This window comes from Anneissia japonica, unplaced genomic scaffold, assembly GCF_011630105.1.
Source record: "Anneissia japonica isolate Jap-2015-1 unplaced genomic scaffold, ASM1163010v1 scaffold287920_len488460_cov166, whole genome shotgun sequence".
Taxonomy (NCBI): domain Eukaryota; kingdom Metazoa; phylum Echinodermata; class Crinoidea; order Comatulida; family Comatulidae; genus Anneissia; species Anneissia japonica.
The window spans coordinates 272,937-291,457 of NW_022745460.1; the positions used below are offsets into that span (position 1 = coordinate 272,937).

The window sequence follows — 18,521 nt, forward strand, 5'->3', positions numbered from 1 at the left end:
TAAGATTGATAAAACGATAACAAAAATAACAATAATAACTGTAACATTTTAATAGATAATAAATATTACTCGTTTTATAATGTGATGTGACAGTGGATTAACAAATCCAAACAGAGATAATACATCAAAGAGAACAAGGATGGATCAGACTGTTTAATAAAGAAATAAATGTAAATAATAATTGTGATTTGAATGAAGTGTGGAATTAAGATATTTAAAGTAATGCTACTTTTGTATGCTACTAACAACCAGGACAATTTATTAATTACATCTATTTACTGACTTTGCATAAAATACAATATCATTAAGTAAATGAGACACGGTTTAAAAGGACCATAATTCTGGATGCATAGTAAAGTTTCATTTGCATAGACGGCAACGACGAACGGATGGATGTAAAATGAGGCAGGCTTAACGACCATCTGTTTATAGTGTACTTTACTGCTTTACATTCGGTTTATGGAAAGCTTTGTTTATAACACAAATTACCACGCTGTTCACTCAATCAAGGTTTAAAAGGTTGTCACACGTCGTTGACAGGAATATGCAAATCTTCACTTTACCAGTCGGCTCCTATGGTCATTTAATGTGTCGGAAAACGAAAGGATAGGAGAATAACAAACACTACTTATATTTTTGTCAACATTACTTTACGAGGGTTTTGTGTTGTTTTTCCGATCCATTATTCTAATGTTGAGTGTAATATTCAAAGAAATAAAAAAAAACAAAAAACCCAAAGTATTCTTATGGAAGAGAATAATAAAGATGATAAAATAAATTTTTTTAATTTCAGATTTGTGGTTGGTGCAGCATGCGCAAAGCTTTCATTTGAGAGGTTGGGGTTCCAATCCAAGGATGTTTATTTTGAAATTCAATCATGATAATGACTTTATCTCGGCTGTGCTGAGGCAAACAACGTAGCTAATGTTGTTGTCGATTTCGTGATATCATTTGGGAGTATATTAAACACCTCTGAATTACCTGTGAAAATTTCATGTCTCAGGAATGAGTGGTACCACCTATCATTAAGCACAAAACTTAAAATCTAGTGACTTTACGTGGTAAAAACGTAACTGTCAGATTACGCAGCAAAACAACATACCCACAATGAAGATACGTTTCAAGTTACGTTTTTTGCCATGGAACGGCCAATCTACAGTACATTTATCATTTCCCGGAGGAGATGGGTATGGGCAGGCTTTGATTACCTTGAAGTTGAGTTGTTCGGGTGTTCTACATACTGTACATCCGAGAAGATTGTCCGTTGCATATCTCTTTGTGACTTCAATAATAACGAGTAATAATTCAAAATGTAAAGAGCGCCAAGGAATTATTCAATGTTCTAATATTATTATATTTAATAAAATCAATGTTAAGTATGTCCTCAGAAAAAAAAAATGTTTTTTACATCAAAATTCACGTCACAAACATTCAAGTAAATTACAATCGCACAATAATACACAATATAAAGAAAAAAAAAATGTATAATAGAATCATTATAATCCAGTCCAAAAGTCTGGATATTACATCGATAAATATAAAAAAAATATTATGCTAATTTCAATCGCTTCAATAATTTAATGCCATAGCAATTATGATACAATAAACACAAGGGAATATTACTAAGTTTGGTAGGGGAAAAAAAAAATCCAAACACTGTCGCTACTGTACACATTGCTAAAATAAACATCAGCTTTAAAAACTAAATGGATAAAGCATTAGTCTGCAAATCTGTGTATACATTACGAGATTTGCAAAATTAATGCTTCCACGGAATCAGGATCGTCAAAGCTCAACCACAATCATTTCACCGAAAAGTACACGCCAATTATCAAAACTTAACAAAAAATACGCTAATGACGACCCCTGGAGAATGATATAGCGAAATAAAGGAACAATCATGATGATAACGAAGAAGTGTGAAGTTGATGAAGCGAAACTAAATCCTTTAGATGCGGTGAATTTTGCGTCTAATTTGGCACAATCCGCACAAGCATCAGTTTGTTATGAATGTAACTTGGAAAATAATAGCCATAACTAAAAAAAAACTCTCTCGTCTATGTAACTTTTAGCGACATTGATTATGTTGGAAAGGACCGCAGTATTAAAGGATTATCACCGACTGTTCATAATATTTTTATTGTCGTGGTCATTTTTGGTAAAGTGCTCACTTCAAAATTTATTGGGATCAAATCCCACTTGAGGCATAACAGTGCTTTTTAATGAAAAAGAATCATACAGTTCCCATAGTTGTCTAGAATATTGTAGAGTGCATGTTTCGTTTGATTAGAGTTTTCGTTACTTCGTGTGTAATTTTGAATGCGTTAACAATGACTTGTTAATTGTTAATTTGACAAACCTGCGTCAAATAAACAGTTAGTCTAAACCGTATTAAGGGTGCATCAGCCGCGTCCAAAATTTGCAGCATTTATGGACAGTACTTTACCTCAGTGGTACGGCATCTGAACAGTATCTGAGGGGCTTTCAGTAGGTTCTAATGCCGATAGGGACGGCATGATTTTTGTCGCATCATAGGCTATACCATTCATTCAGGTCTCAAAAACAACAGTCAGTAGAAAATTGGCAGTGCTATGACACATCACATTCAATATCCCAAAACCAGCATACCATACTGTCACTAAATGTTAAACTGATTTAATTATCATAAGAATGTGGCAATATTATAGGCATATACTTTTTAGTATACGTTTAATCACAATTTCGGTAAATATAGTTAGCCAATTCCAGTAAAAAATGACCTATCATTTTAAAGCTTATAATAGAGAATATGGATAGGCCTGAATTAAAATTAAAAATTTTCTTGTTTTGGTATAAAAACTGAAGTTTGGTTTTCAAATGATGAGACTTATATATGGCACACACCAGTGTTATATAAATGACCATTATCATGATTTATCATTATCATTAAATTATTATTATCATGTGGATTGTATAATTAATTATGTACAATATGCAATACCTTAAAAAACATCTCTTGATAATAAAATACAAGGAAGTATAGAGAATAAAGATAAAATATGGGGGGGGGGAGGGAAAAAGAAAAATTGGGATTTAAGAAAAAAAGGCTTACTGTATGCAAAGAAGACTTGTAGATGCATTTGATAACATTATTATTAAATAGATAACCACTTCGTGTACATAGAGAATTTAAAGGTGGCAGCATACAATTGTGCAAAAGATTGTTAAGAAGTGGAGATTGTCAGGCCATGTATAGTAGTAGCATGAGTGATGTCGATAATAATAGATGGACTGAAAAGGGTACTGATTAAAATTACAAGGGTTGAGGTCGAAAAGTAAGGAAGGCAGGGAAGATGGATGAATGAGATTAACGAATTTTAGAGTTATATGAAAGTAGGTTTGCTTTTTAAAATCAGGATTTTTCTCTCGGTGAATAATGTAGCTCTAGACAAAAGTATGAATATGAAATACTGTTTTAATATGATTTGGACAAATGAAAGTTTGTGTTTCTTAAGACCAACTTATCCAAAACCTTGAAAATCTAAGGTTTGGTTATTTTGTTTATGAAAACAGAATCTCTCTTCCACAAGAAGTCTGTAATAATACATTTCAATATTTAATTATATTGGTTTTGAAAAATAAATCCGTTTTTCGCAAGAAGCCCTTATTTTGCTTTTGAAAATAAATCTGTTTTTCACGAGAAGCCCTTAATACATTTATGATGTATAAAAAGAGCACCTTTTAATTTTTAATCACAGTACAGTATTTAATTTAAAATCTGAAAAATGTTCTGATTTGTCGGTTGCTAATTTTGATCGAGATTCAGAAAAGTTCTTGTGTTCGATGTCAAATATGAAACGTGTAGGCTCCTGGCACCTTGACCTCTGATGATTAGTGCCAACAAATTTTTACAAAAACGTGATGCAATAATAATTTATGATGTAATGATGATGTAATAATGATTTATGATGTAATAATGATGCAATAATGATTTATGATGTATAAAAAGACCACCTTTCAAGTTTTACAAAAACGTAATGCAATAATGACAAAATGATTATTATTGTTTATTTTCGGTAAATATTTTAAGCCGCTCCAAAATTCTTTGTTTCTTCCGTTTTTTCATTAAATTTAATTTAATATACTAAATACATATTTACACATAATATTTTCATAAATATATAAGTAAGTATATCATTTCGTTACATATTTACATATTTTAACTGGACTCTAGAACTAAGCCTGTGTATACATTTTGTCTGTATTTAACATACAGTAAAAATTCAGTCTTATTGCTTTATTTAAATATTATCAAATATTATTATAAACTTTAACGATTACATTATTTCATATAAATATATTTTTTAAATAAATATCGAAACAATTCTAATTAATTAAATATAAAGTCTGAAAGTAAATTTCCGTTGATTAGATCAATAAAAATGGACATACAGTAGTAGTATCCTTATCTATTCATTATTACAAGAATAACATTTTCAATCTTCTACCCAATTTTAGCTGGAATTAGTATCGACCTAGGCAAACCTTGCTAAAAAGTTACACTTTCTTCATCACAAGGCTTTTTCTATGAATGGAATGACCTGTTTGAAACACAAACTCCAGTTGTCTAAACCCAGTTCCGTTACGAATTTAATCGTGTGGGAAATCCACTCATAAACATTTACATTGAGTAAGGGAACTTAAAAAAGAAACTTGGGAATACTTACTCTGCGTTATGCAGACATTTCATGTTAAAGAGATTTACAGGCGTTGAGACTTTTGAAAATTCTGCCCCCCCCCCAACCCCTAGAGGTATGGGATTCCATCTCTTCCGCTCCCCCTCTCCCCGGAGAATTTTATTACTAAATGCTCGAAAATGCATTCAAGATCTGCATTTTTTTCCTTGATCCTATCCGAGAGTGCTTTATAAAAAAAGGACATCCACAGTGTTAGTGCAGCTAGATGGTGATGTTACCATGAAATTTTCAGTACTGTAGACGGAGACTACATACTGTATATTGTATCATATGGGCATTACATTTATGCGCAAGTCTTTGGTCTATAAGCATCAGAGCGTGAGACAAACCCTAAATGCCTAAGTCTCACAACAAATGCGCGAGACTTGGTATAGGTATGGAATACTTCTAAGTTTGAATCAACAATTTATTAATAATAGGTCTACTGTTATTTTTGCATATATATAGACAATTAAGTTGACTAGTAACAAATTATTTCAAAAGTTCTGTATTAAAAATCTAATCTTACTTGATGCTTTTAAAATTATTTAATTCAATATATATTTGTTTTGCGGTTCCCCAAATTAGGAAAGACATATCTTTAAAGCCCTGTCACGACTATCGTATTTTATTTGACAAAAACATGTGACATGCCTATATATGGTCATGATAACATCACATTATGACCATATATGGACACATCATGACTATATATGGACATACAGTATTTAATAATAATAGTCTGGATAGAGTTAAGTTTCAAAGATAACATTTAATTGACTATCTGTTGGGTTATTATTTCATTTTACTGCAAGAAATATACATACACTACTACCCTTGTAGGCTATACTACAATAAAAATTTTAAAAAAGACCTTTACCTAGTGTGTGTATGTCTGTGATGTCTAAATAATAAATATACTGTACTAAAATGTAACTGATATAAATCTACATTAGAAAGCAGGAAAATACTCGTCTCTAGACTCATGTCACATAAATGCCTCTGACAATTTTATAAAAGCGGAAGAAGGAAAATTGAAAAAAAAAACGACAAATGCCTAATACCTGACGATTTACCGGGCGAAATAAAGTTCACATGTATGAACGCGAGCAACACCTGCCTGCAAAAATCTGTGAAATTTGTTTCTAAGGAGTTGAAACGGCAATTGAGTCCGGCTATTAATGGTAACCCCAGGGTCTAATACAATTTAATGTGTATTTTTATTTCTCATATTTTTGGATAATAAAGGTGAGATGTTAGAGTGCCAATCAATACAAGATTGAATGTTGAGCTGCTGGCCGTAAGGGAACCATAAACTACGTGTCTTTGACCTTACGAATTGCATTAGAGCTTAGTATCATTTTAGAATTGATCACCAGAAAATCACTGCATAGTTAAACAATATCATAATAATTAATAAATAAATACAATTAATAAGAAAGGCATAGTAGCACATAGAAAAATATATATAATTGCAATTAATTTTATGATCACTTCGATGAAGGCTTTTGCTGTAATAAAGTAAATTAAGTAAAAGTTTATGGTAAATTAATTCTACTACATTTAATTGGTGTTAAAAAAAATCAAGAAAAAAACTTGAATAAAAAGTGAATATTTATTGTGATCACGATTATACCGTCTAGTTTTATGATTTATTTTTGTAAATAAATAAATAAAAAAATAAATAAAAATAAATAATATAAATTGATAAATAAGTGCTTTTTCAATGAAATGGATATATTTAATGTATCACATATTTTAAGAAAAATAAATAATAAATAAATATTAGTAAATAAATAAATCTTTGTTTCGATGAAATTGATATATTTAATGTATCACATATTTACCCGTGTGTTTTTATACAAAGTTTTTTTAAATGCATATTTAATTATCTGTTGAAATATACTTTAATATTAATTATAAAATGATAGTCAATTTAGAGCAGAGATCCATTTACTGTATTAAAAAAAATAATGTTTTTAAAATTGAGCTGACATAAAAACAGCGCATTCAGCAGAGAGAATGATGTAAAGGTTAGCAAACAAGGACATCTGTGTAAGTAATGCATTCTATGAGAATAATGTTCTATCAAATTTACTATAATTAGTAATGTAATTTTAAATTAATTTTTCAACTGAATAACTACAGTGCAACATGGACTGTAAAAATTGTGTAAAGCAAAGCGTTAAATATGACGAGATGGAACACATATGCTGTATAGTGCACGGAGAGCTAGTTTTCTGATATTGAACGCTCGCTGGTAATTAAATCCCGATTATTACCGTTACAGGTACCTCTGGATACGAACCAGCGAACTATCCTATTCAAAGCAATGCCAATTAGCGCTGCTCATCAAGGTAGAGTACTCACGAAGTACGTACGCGTGACACCGAAGCACGGAATTAAAGACCAATGAGCCTAAGCTTTACAATGCATTCATCAAGTGAAACTGCTGCAAAAAAAGCAATCGAAAATGACCAACATCTATTCAACATAATTATTTAGGGTTCAGCTTGGAAGTTCACCTTTGTTACGTTTGTTAATAATGTGTAGACAGACTACCATGGGATGTACACGTCACTTTTAGCCTAGAAAACTCGTGCTCAGGTTCAGAAATCAGCTCCCATACTACTTTTCTGTTCATAACAGGGCTTGGCTTGGCTTCTCAAATGCTATTAGTTTATGAGAACAAAGTCAAACCATTTCTGTTGAAACTAAAGAGGGCACTCTTTAGATATAATAAAAAACCAAACCACTTCTACAAATTTCTAACAACAGTATTTTCTGACATTACCGTAAAACCTAAAATGGAAGCGGTAAGCTTCTATTTCTTTAAGATGCTTGGATGGGCTTGTTTTCAAGATGGCCTCTTTTCGAGATGGGCTCCTTGTTGAGATTACAGTATTTTTGCAAACTAAAGAGGAGGCTTTCTTTTCAAAATGAATGCTACAGTATACATTTTTTAATTTTTCATATGGAATTTGAAATTTTGTTTAATATTTCAAAATTTCAACCATGGTAGTACAGTACAATGACATAATATTGATACTGTAAGCTTTAATAATCAAAGATGTTATGTTAGCATGAACTATCTCAAAGAAGCCCATATTAGCTGTATTAAAAGACCAAGGTTTTCTTTTCGAGATTACTCTTGCAAAAACTGAAGAAGGGAGGGCATCTTTTTGAGTTGGCCCTCTCGACATTAAGCCCATGGTGCTCCTATTCGATGTTTTAAAGTATTTGGACACTAAATTCTTTTTTTTTTTTAAATAAATAGCTGTTATGAGAATTAGAATTCAAATATTGTAAACATGAATGCACTGTAGGAAATTATTAGTTAATGATTTTGAATTGGTATCATTGGCAAGGTTTTCCTGGTTGAACAGCTTCTACAGTACAGCATACAGAATAACAAATTGATGTAAAAATGCTTTAAGCTAATTATTGTAAACTTCAACCTTAACAGGTTGCCTGAAGGTTGGTTTCGCAAAACATTTGCCAAGGATGCATTAATTTATTTTAAAATATATTAAAACGATAATGATTTGTGAGGGTGCTGAAGCTGATCACATTAGGAGCCCAACACTTACAGAACAAGCTAAAAGAAACGAAAATAAGCTATACTTTACAACACAGGTGGTCAAAGTATGGCCCCTGGGTAATTTATTTGCGGTCCACAAAAATGAATTAAAAATCCCTGTGTGTGCGGCCTGACAACCATTCATGGCTAGAAAACACCTTGTTTATTAAGGCCTGACACCGATTATCTGCAAAACGTAATATTAAAACTGAGCATAAAGTGGCATAAAAGTGTATATAAGGTGTTTGAAAGTGCACTGGAAACATCAATGTTTGGATGTGGCCCTCAGTGTTAAATAACTCCAACTATTTTTATGCCCACTCCCTGAAATAACCCTAAATAAGGACATCAAGTGGGACAACAATCTTAGGGGGCGAAAGGATTAGAATTTCCAATGTGTAAACATGAATAACGTACGCTACGGAAATTAAATAGTTAATGATTTTGAATTGGTATTATCATTGGCAAGGTTTTCCCTGGTTCAACAACTTTTAGAGTACAGCATACAGAATGGCAAATTGAAGTAAAAAGGCTTTAAGCTAATCATAGTAAACCGTAACCTTAACAGTTAACTTGGGGTTCGTTTCTCAGAACTTTTGCCAAGGATGAATCAATTTATTTTTAAATATATAAATTTACGACAATAATTTATGAGGGTGGTCAACTAAGCCAAAGCTGATCAATCATTAGAGGACACTCAATACTTACAGAGCAAGCAACATGTGGTGGATTCAGGATGTGGCAAAAGGGGTACTCCCAAAAAAATCTCTAATTAAGTGTGAAATCACTTAAATAAAAGTTTGAAAGGCGGTTTGGCATAGAATTTTACTTTCATCAGTTTATGAGCTTCGTAATTTGGAGTTCGAGCTGCGTGCTGACCATTCTCGGCCGGCTGTGCTTAGAATATTCCTGCTATGTACTGTCGACAGGCTGTGAAGTGGTTCGCGACAATAACAAAATTATGCGATGCGGCTGCTTTCACCATCAATGACGCCAAACTTTGGTCGCCTACTGACTAGATAAAAAAAAAACCCAGGGTTGTATAATTATAGTAACATTCCCCTTATCACACATCCTCGTCTGCTGTAATATATAATTAATGAATACTATTACAGTGTAATGTGAATTAACAATGCATAAAAAGAAAAAACACATCTTATTCCACTTTATGGAAAACCAATATTGGTAGACCAAAATTGACTAGACAAAATTAGTGTCAACAGAAAAAAAAAATCAATACAATTATATAACATAATAGATAAAAAGTTGAATTGTCCAGTACAAATATATAATGTTTCTATGCCTTGATATCAAAGAACACAAGAAAAAAAACCAATAATAAAAATATAAACTAAATTATAGTCTGGAAGAGCAAGGATTTTTTAAGCTCATTTGCATATCACTACTAATGATGAAACCATCGCCTTGGCAACCAGCTTTGTAATGACTATGGAGATGGACGTCAGCAACATGGTCAGGATTTACATGGCAATGACACTGCTAATAATAAGTCGGAAGAATTTATTGTTAATATCCGATGTTAATTATCTTTCTAATAAGAATCTTCAAAGAAATTTCATTTGTTTCTAAACAAATGAAATTTAAATATATATGTTAGAAAAATAAAGTGTAAATCACTTATAAATGGTTTCTATTTATAGGATCTATCAAAGGCATAAGTTCATTATCATAAACAATCTCAAGCTAAAGGTAAGCTATGAAAATAAATACATTAATTTAGTTTCTCATTTTAACTCAATTTTAATGATTTGTCAGTCCAAAAACAAACAAAAAATCTTAAAACAAAATATATGTTCTAAATATACATACTAACTGCACACTAAAAATTACTAAATTCACCATGCATCACAAAACAAATTTAACTTATTATGGTCATACACGATTAATGGACTTGTGACTATTACACGGATGCCTGGTAAAGTATGAGTTGCAATATGGCAGCAGATCCAAGAATACAAAATTAAGTGGCAGCGAGACCTAGCGATACAAAATTGCACCGTATGTCTATGGTACTTTTAGATGTTCGAAAATGACACGCTAAGACTTAAATTTGAATGTTACCTTCTTTTTTTAACCAATATTTTTGTTTAATTTTTAAAATTGTTGGGACAGACCCGGGCCACTGTCCTCTGAATCCACCTCTGCAACGAATGCGTAAACAGAAAAACATATGGAAACCGAGTGCCACAGATATGTTACAATGGCGAATCCTGCAATTCAAAATAGGAAGGGGGCCAGGAGGGACTTTTACAGATAGTATGGCTGAGGTAAGAAAAATTTTGATTGTGGCACCTCTAAATGGTTGGATATGACACTCTCTGAATATAATTTTCTTTTTTCCTTAATTTTTTATGTTGAAAAATTCACCCTTGGATCAGCACAGTGTTAGATAGGAGAAGAGGAATAATGAAGAGAAAGAATTGGATTGGATTGGATTGGAATTATTCGGTGTAAAACCAAGGATAGCCCACGAAAGTCTAGAAGAAGAAGACTTATTTACAGTGGGGTTCTTCTGGTGGTGATTGGGCAGTACACCGGGAGACAATCCCCCACTCTTTTCCGAAGAGTGTACTGCGTTCTTTAACGTGCACATGGGCTATAAATGCACACAGGGCCAACGGCTTAAACGTCTCATCCGAAAGACGGTGTACTATTTTAACTTGTATTTTAGCCCTCCAGCTGAAACACAAGGAAAGGCAGCGATGAGAATAGAACCGGGGACCTAGAGATCTCCACGGTTCAGCGCACACACAGTGGCTACCACCAGATTAGCCGACTGAGCTAAGCTGCACTCAACTGATTAATTAAAGGTAGAGTAATCAAGAGCTTGGACAATTTTAAAAGATAAACTGTTATCTGATTTCAAAGAGAGTAATGTGAGAACCATAGCAAATTCTATTACCTGTTGAGTGAAATGTAAAAGTTTAATATAAAATCATCTTCAGTGTTTGAAGTAAGCAAGTTCTGCTTTGGGGAAGAGGGTGGCGATGTTGCAATAATAAGAGATGATGCCAGCAGGTGGAATGCCTGGTCCAGCTGTTGGACAGCCAAGGTAAAATTTGTCAAGGTAAATTGAAACATGTTGGGGCTAAGGTGGGTGTGGACTCTGGCCCATCTGTCAGGGAACGATGGACCACCTGTTTTGGAAAATCCGGTGCCATCCCTGGCAGTAATTCAGGTGCTGATTTTAAGGAAAACTGATGGTAAGTTTGAAGCTAAACAAAAAGTAAACTATGCTAAACAGGAAACCGTAACTCTAAACATGGATAACAATAATCAAAACAGAAGTGGGACAACAACCATGAAAGTGAGCATCTTAACACACACACATATCTTAAAAAGAAATTTATTTTAAAATCAAATATAAAAAAATATAATATAAATAAAATAAATAATAAAAAAAAAATTTAAATTAGTGCTAATGGCTTTTCTGTCTTTTTTATATATATAATTTGGTTATTATATATTAATGCCTGCGGCACACAAGGTAGATAGTTCTGAAAAGATCTGCTGTTTATTTCGTTATTTGTAATTTCTTACTTGGTGTATATATACAGCACATTTTCTTTAGGTTACCAAATTTTAGGTTTTTCCCTAGTCACATGCCTAAGTGTTGCTGCCATATTGGCACAGGAGCAGGAATCCCTAAGGCTGGGTGAAGAGAAGCAATGCAGATAAAGTGCCTTGCTCAATGACACATGCAAAATGCACAGCGAGGGACTGAGACCAAGACCTCAAGTTTGGCAAACCAAACCATTCCCACTGTGTTAAACTGCTTGCGTTTTTGGTTATGTCTAAATGCGATGAGCCCATTTGTTGATTAATTCTAATTTTTTTTCATTTCTAAGTAAAAGTATTCTATTAGTAAATATATGGCGAGTTGGATGGCTGAGCGGTTAAGGCAGGGGCGTCGCAGCATACAGCCACACTCGCCTATGGTTATGGCGGTGGAACAATTGTTCTCGAAAAAGGACTATAAACCGTAGGCACAGTGTATAATTTGGCTAATGTCACGAGGACCCCCAAGGGGAGAATCAAGTTACTGTAAGAGCTAGTCCACATCTCAAGTGCTTTGAGAGCATTTCAGTATAAAGTGCTATATAAATCTTATATAAATCTGACAGCATTACATGTACAGTAAGACTTGTATATGCTATAGTGATTTTTAGTTTTCTTCTTTTTTTTTTTTATATTAGCATGTGAAGGAATGTTGCAATTGCAAATAAGCCTTTACATTAACACTCTGCCCGCCAAACACGGAGATCTCCATGTTTCAGGTTCTTTAACAAAATCCGATAGATGGGTTAATTACAGACATGTACTAAACAATTTGAACATTATATTCAGTCTGGACCATAAGTATTTCACTATTTGTTTGATTACATTAGCGTAGAGCGGTATTGATTTACTTTCAGGAAATCGCGATTATCTCAGCGTTGTGCGAAATTGCGTAAATCTACTAAAGTGAGTCATTTTCATTTTACTGTTACGGGTCACAGATTGTGATAATAAAGTGTTTGGTACCATTGTAAAGCTAAAATGTTTGTAGTTCTTGTAGTATTCATTACATGTAAATCTGATCACATATGCACTCTCAACAAGCTTCGGAAAAGTGTTAAAATTTCCTAAAAATCTGGCGGTAGCTGACACTATTTTATCAAACTCCTGGCGGTCAGAGTGTTAACCAATGATTTTTCATCTTTTCACCATCCGTGGGAACATCATGATACCAGAATTGCATCATGGACTTTGTGCATTGATTGAGTGATTTAACATTTAGCTTTAACATAAAAGAACAAAATCTAGCTACGAGCACAATCTAAAATAGCCACAGAAAATACCACAGAAACTGACGCTATATACACAGGCAAATCTTTTCCCCTACCTGCTGCGACCTCTCGACCTGTCCCGATAACCTCTTGGTGGGGTTCGAGATCTGTCTCTGCAACAGAAAACGACACGTAAGTCATTCTCCTCCGAGTTACAAATATCCTCTTCCTCAACTCTGCTCTATGTTTCTTGGTCTCAATACATCTTGTTAAACTGTCGCCTACTTTACTTTAAGTCTTTAGATTCATCTGATTAATATTTAATGCTTAAAATGTATGTAGTATGTATGCTTGAAAGAAAAGATTAAACGTTCGACACATTTGAAATTTATCTTTAAACCAAATGTGTAAACTTAGCCAGATCTAGTGTGCATAGAAGGCAAGGAAAAGGAGATATAGTTTTTGAGAAAGAAATAACATTCAGTGTATGAAAAAAAAAATGTGCAGAATTTCATCTAGCAGGGTATACCATCCAGCCAACAAAATGGCGATCAACTGCTGCACTTTCACTTGTGTTTCTGCTGGTATTAATCTTGATGATTTTGTTTTTAAAATATAAAATTAACTGCATTCAAATGATAGTAATATTTTAAAGCATTTAGAGGTATATACTTCAAAATGTTCAATATTATTACTTTGAGGTGGCTAGAAAAGGTCTAAAACCATTACAAGAGGTCCACCTCATCATCAGCAACAAATTTCCCTTCCTCTACAAGATATAAAAGCAGCCCTTAAGAGCACAACAAACAAATACTCAGCTCAGCTAATAAAAATACCAAAAAAGCAACATCAGAAATTGTTTTTCTCTGCAGAAAATGAACAAATCCCTTTCAACAAAAATCGTCAGAAAAAATAATACTTGATAAAACAGAAAAACAGATCTAACTGACCCTAAAGGTCTGAAATAATCCACTTTCGAAAAAACGTCATCCTACATAGGCTAGCTATTATATTGTTCATTCTCACTTACCTTGATCTGGAGCGAGATTTGTGTTTTGGTGACTTTGACCGCCGTGGTGACCTATCCCCTCGTGACTTTTCAGATCTTCGTTTTGGAGATCGAGATACTCTTCTTGGCGTTCTTGATCTTTTACGAGGAGATCTAGACCGGCGTCTTGGGGTACGGGATCTACGCTTTGGTGTCCTAGACCTTTTCCGCGGTGACCTTCTTTTCGGAGGGGATGGGGTGCGTCTACGAGACCTGGACCTCTTGCGTGAACGGGATCTACGACGTCGTGGTGGTGTTCTTGAACGATGCCGACTCCTAGAGCGCCGACGTGAACGGGACCTTTTACGGGAACGGGATCGACTTCTTCTCTTACTACGAGATCGACTCCTCTTTTTCTCTTTTGTCGAACCTTTGTCGAACACTGTAATTGAAAACATGAAGAGCACAAATTCATATTGTGGAAAATATTTTACAAAGAAATCATCAATTTTATTCAAGCGGATCATACGATAATCTCCAACATTATTATATCGTCCTAAAGTTGTCACGGCTAATCAAAAAAGCACCTTTGCCTTACCTGGATCAATGGCCGCTTGTATCAGGGCCTGAGCATCCCTTACTCTCTTCATGGCCTCTTCCATTTCTCTCTGGGTAGTTTCATTCGATTTGGTAGGTGGCTTCACAATTGCATTATTGGAATGGTTGATCCTAAAAAGAAAGAAAAAATGTTGTCACTCATTTGAAAGTTATAATACTGTACATATAAATATGATATATCGACCTGTGACAACATTACATATACAAGCATCATTTGGCTGGGCTTTTGGTTATAAATGTGAGTGCACTGAAGCATGGAAAGAAGGTGGCTGGTTCAAATCTATGGATGAACTTGTATTTCAGCAAGAGGGCTGAAATTCAAGTTAATACTGGTCGAAAGTGTTTTGAAACTGTTATTAAGTGTCAATTTACCCTAAGAGAGATGAGTGGAAAAACTTCACTCCTCAAATAACACCCTCATGAGAGTTAGCCTGGATTAAGGAACAATGTCAGGCCTGGAAAATAACTTTTTTTTTTCATTCATTACTTTTTATTAGAGTCAATTGGGGGTGGGGTGGGGGTTGGATGAACATGTTTATTTGAAAAAGGAATAAATGCCCCGGGGCGTTTATTAAGGGAGGCAGTGTTTATTCCAAATGAGGCTCTGGAGGGGGAGTTTAATCGAGGGGTGGGGGGAGTTTATTAAAAGTGGGGGTATTTATTCAAATATATACGGTAATTTATTAATTTCCAGTAAATTCATGTAAGCTGTAGTTAATATCAACATGTTTACTAAATTCAATCGTACTTCAGAGGGCGTCCTCCATGCATCACACCGTTGTAAGTTAAAGCTTTGGCTACAGTCATCTGATCGCTAAATTCCACAAATGCGAACCGAGTTGGTTGGGTCTCATCTCCGGCCATGCGTACATACTTGACCTCTCCGATTTGCTGGAAAAAGGTCAACAGCTGCTCAGCAGTCACCTGTATAAAAGTGTAAATTTTAAAATGTAAATGAAATAACATTTTGCACTAATGCACTACTTTTCCATGGAAATCGTGTTGTGGTTGTAGACATCCTATAAATCAATTTATTTTTCAATCAATTTATATTCAGTTTTTTTTTTTTTTTTTTAATTTTGTCATAATCACTCAAATAAGTTGATAAGTGTGCTAATGATATCTAAATGTTGAAGTTTGGATTCATGAATGTTTAGAAAGAATTTTAAAGCCAGGTTCCAGAGAAAAAAAAATGATATGTTGTAGAACTGACTTTTCACAAATAGCATATTTGATGAAAAACTCAAAAGCAGTTAATGAGATCAGATTGACTGATTGTTAGATTAAATTTCTTAACCTCTGTCTCCAGGACAATCAAATTATAATTTCAACAAAAACATGTTAACTTAATATGGTAATGATAACATAACATCATGACGATGTATAGGCACATCATATCTATATATGGGCATACAACAGTTTTTTTTGTCAAAGAAATTTGGTAGACTGAACAATGATTTGTAGTATATTTTAATGTGCCACATGGGTATTTGTGCATTAGTAAAAGTGTTCACATTTTCCTGTAATACAATTGACACATTCCACTAGGTTGGTCATGTGACGTATAGTGGGTATCATTTGTAAACATGCAGCGCGAGCAACACTCTTTAATAGGAAATCCTACAGCTTCTTTGGAGTGCTTGTGCTATAATGCACATACTGATGTTGAATACGCTTGGTGGAATGCCAGTAACTACACCAAATTGATTGGAAATTGCGATTCAGAGTTTTGCCATAATAAATGGTTTGCTAATCCTCCAAAAGACACTGGCCCCAAATATTGAGATTTTTTTGAGAAATGCTAGGCCTAGGCCCCCTGCATGTCTACAGTTTGTTTAGGTATGCACAAGAGTCTTCCATCCGCAACTGCGATTTTGACATGCTACGATTTCTAAGATAGCTTAGGTTTATGAAGGATTACGTAAATTCAAAGGCGTACAAAGAACATTGAATGCAAGAATAAGTAAATAAACATTACTTTAAACAATCATAGTGCCTTTCTTCGTCGTTATTTCTCACGTTAATGGTGAGCAGATATTTTCGAACCATAACATTTACCCTTTCCTATATTACAACACCGATCGCACTGTAAATTCTTCATAGTAATACCCACTATATATCATGGGAACGGCTGTAAACAAACCTTGCGGAATCTACCGGTATATAAAATATCAAGATCAGAATACTTACAGAAGAATCCAAGTTTCCAACATATATTGTTCGTCTAATTTCTTCGATCTTCGATGGGTCGACGTTGGAGAGCTGAGGAGGCTGTGGTAAGCCTAGTGCCGCAAGTGTTGCATCAAAAGATGTGTTACTGCCTGCCGACTACAAATACAAAATGGAGTTTAAATTTAAAGAAGGTATAATTATGTAGTTAGAATAACTGTAGAAATTCTATATCAAATTTGAATTATCTACTGCAAATTAAGAAACTATCCATTAAATTTACCAAAAAAGTCTAAACAGTCTAAAAACATTAGTGGCAAAGACAAGCCAAACCAGTCACTTGAGATAATGGCCAAAACATGCCGGAAGCCAAAATTGTTGATGTCTATTTTAATTACACTAAACTAAACTTTATATATCTATACATAATGCTATTCCCCATTTTTATTGTTCAATAATTTTTAACGATTTGGTAATAATTCTTTCTGCCTGAGAAATGCCCGAAATCTTAAACTTTGAATGCTGATTTCTCAAATTTTGTTCTATAAACAGTTGCATGTTTAAATGTAACTTCATAAATGTCAAATTTAAATGATTCTTTTACCATTTCATACCTGTAGCTCTCATTTTACTCTTTTATATTATAATATTAATAACAAAAATTAATTTTTGCGATGAGTGACTGGTTTGGCTTGTCTTTGCCACATTCGTTAAAGGCACATGTATTTGCTACTTTAAATTTTGTACACTGTATTTCCTTGCTCATTATATAAACTGTTAGGCTCCCCGATATAAAAATGAAATTGGGGAAATATTATCCTTGTCAATTTAAATAAGGTTGTCCACTATCTTACGTATTCATGACAAATACATGTAGCAGTAGCTGTAGAAAACTGAGGGTAATAGACATTTTAGGAGTGGGTGGGTGATAACATTGGTAAACTCTAAATAATAAGAGTGGATTTTCAGGATGGAAAAGTGGGTTAATAAAGGTGGGTGGAGGGCCATGAAATTAGCTTTAGACTGGGTAGAAAAATTCAAGGCTGGTTGACCACACCCACTTCCGACATAACAACATCCCTGATTCTACCGAATAAAGGATTTAACAATTTTAGGTTCTCAATTTATTATTATTTAAATATTAATTAGTGAAAAAAAAATGATGTGTTTTAAAATGTGTCTAAACATCAATTTATAACTTTAATTTGATATACATCTGCAGCATTTGCCATTTATAAAGAGAAAATTTTGTCAGAGTTGAATAAAACAGGTTTTTAAATCACTGTGGAGCTCCTTTAAGTGTGATATCCTATTGAAAATTAAAATTGAGATGTATAATGACAAAGAAAATGGTGAAAGAAAATGGGAAAAAATACAAAATACTATTGTAATAACATAAGAAAATGTAATAATGAACATTGGTCAGATAGTATATTTGTAGAAATGACACTAGTAAAACCATTTATTACAAATACCAAATATGTGTAACTTTATCAATTATTGGCCTAATTAAAGGCTATAAGCAAAAAATAAAAAAAATAAATAAATTAAAAAATAAATAAATAAATAAATAAATAAAAAATAAATAAATAAATAAATAAATAGATAAAAAATAATGTATTTTGTATTTGTAGTACAAATGTTTTCACTTCTAGAAAAAA

General features: G+C 33.4%; 1 protein-coding gene across 1 annotated transcript in view; it reads right to left on the reverse strand.

Moving 5' to 3' along the window:
- Positions 1-18,521, reverse strand: part of LOC117119954 (splicing regulatory glutamine/lysine-rich protein 1-like) — a gene marked incomplete in the record, with an annotated part of 36,334 nt that overhangs the window by 15,794 nt on the left and 2,019 nt on the right. Inside the window, 5 exon segments of the mRNA XM_033264929.1 lie at positions 13,202-13,258; positions 14,116-14,515; positions 14,672-14,802; positions 15,440-15,615; positions 16,882-17,019. Of these exon segments, the coding sequence (XP_033120820.1) occupies positions 13,202-13,258; positions 14,116-14,515; positions 14,672-14,802; positions 15,440-15,615; positions 16,882-17,019 (902 nt within the window).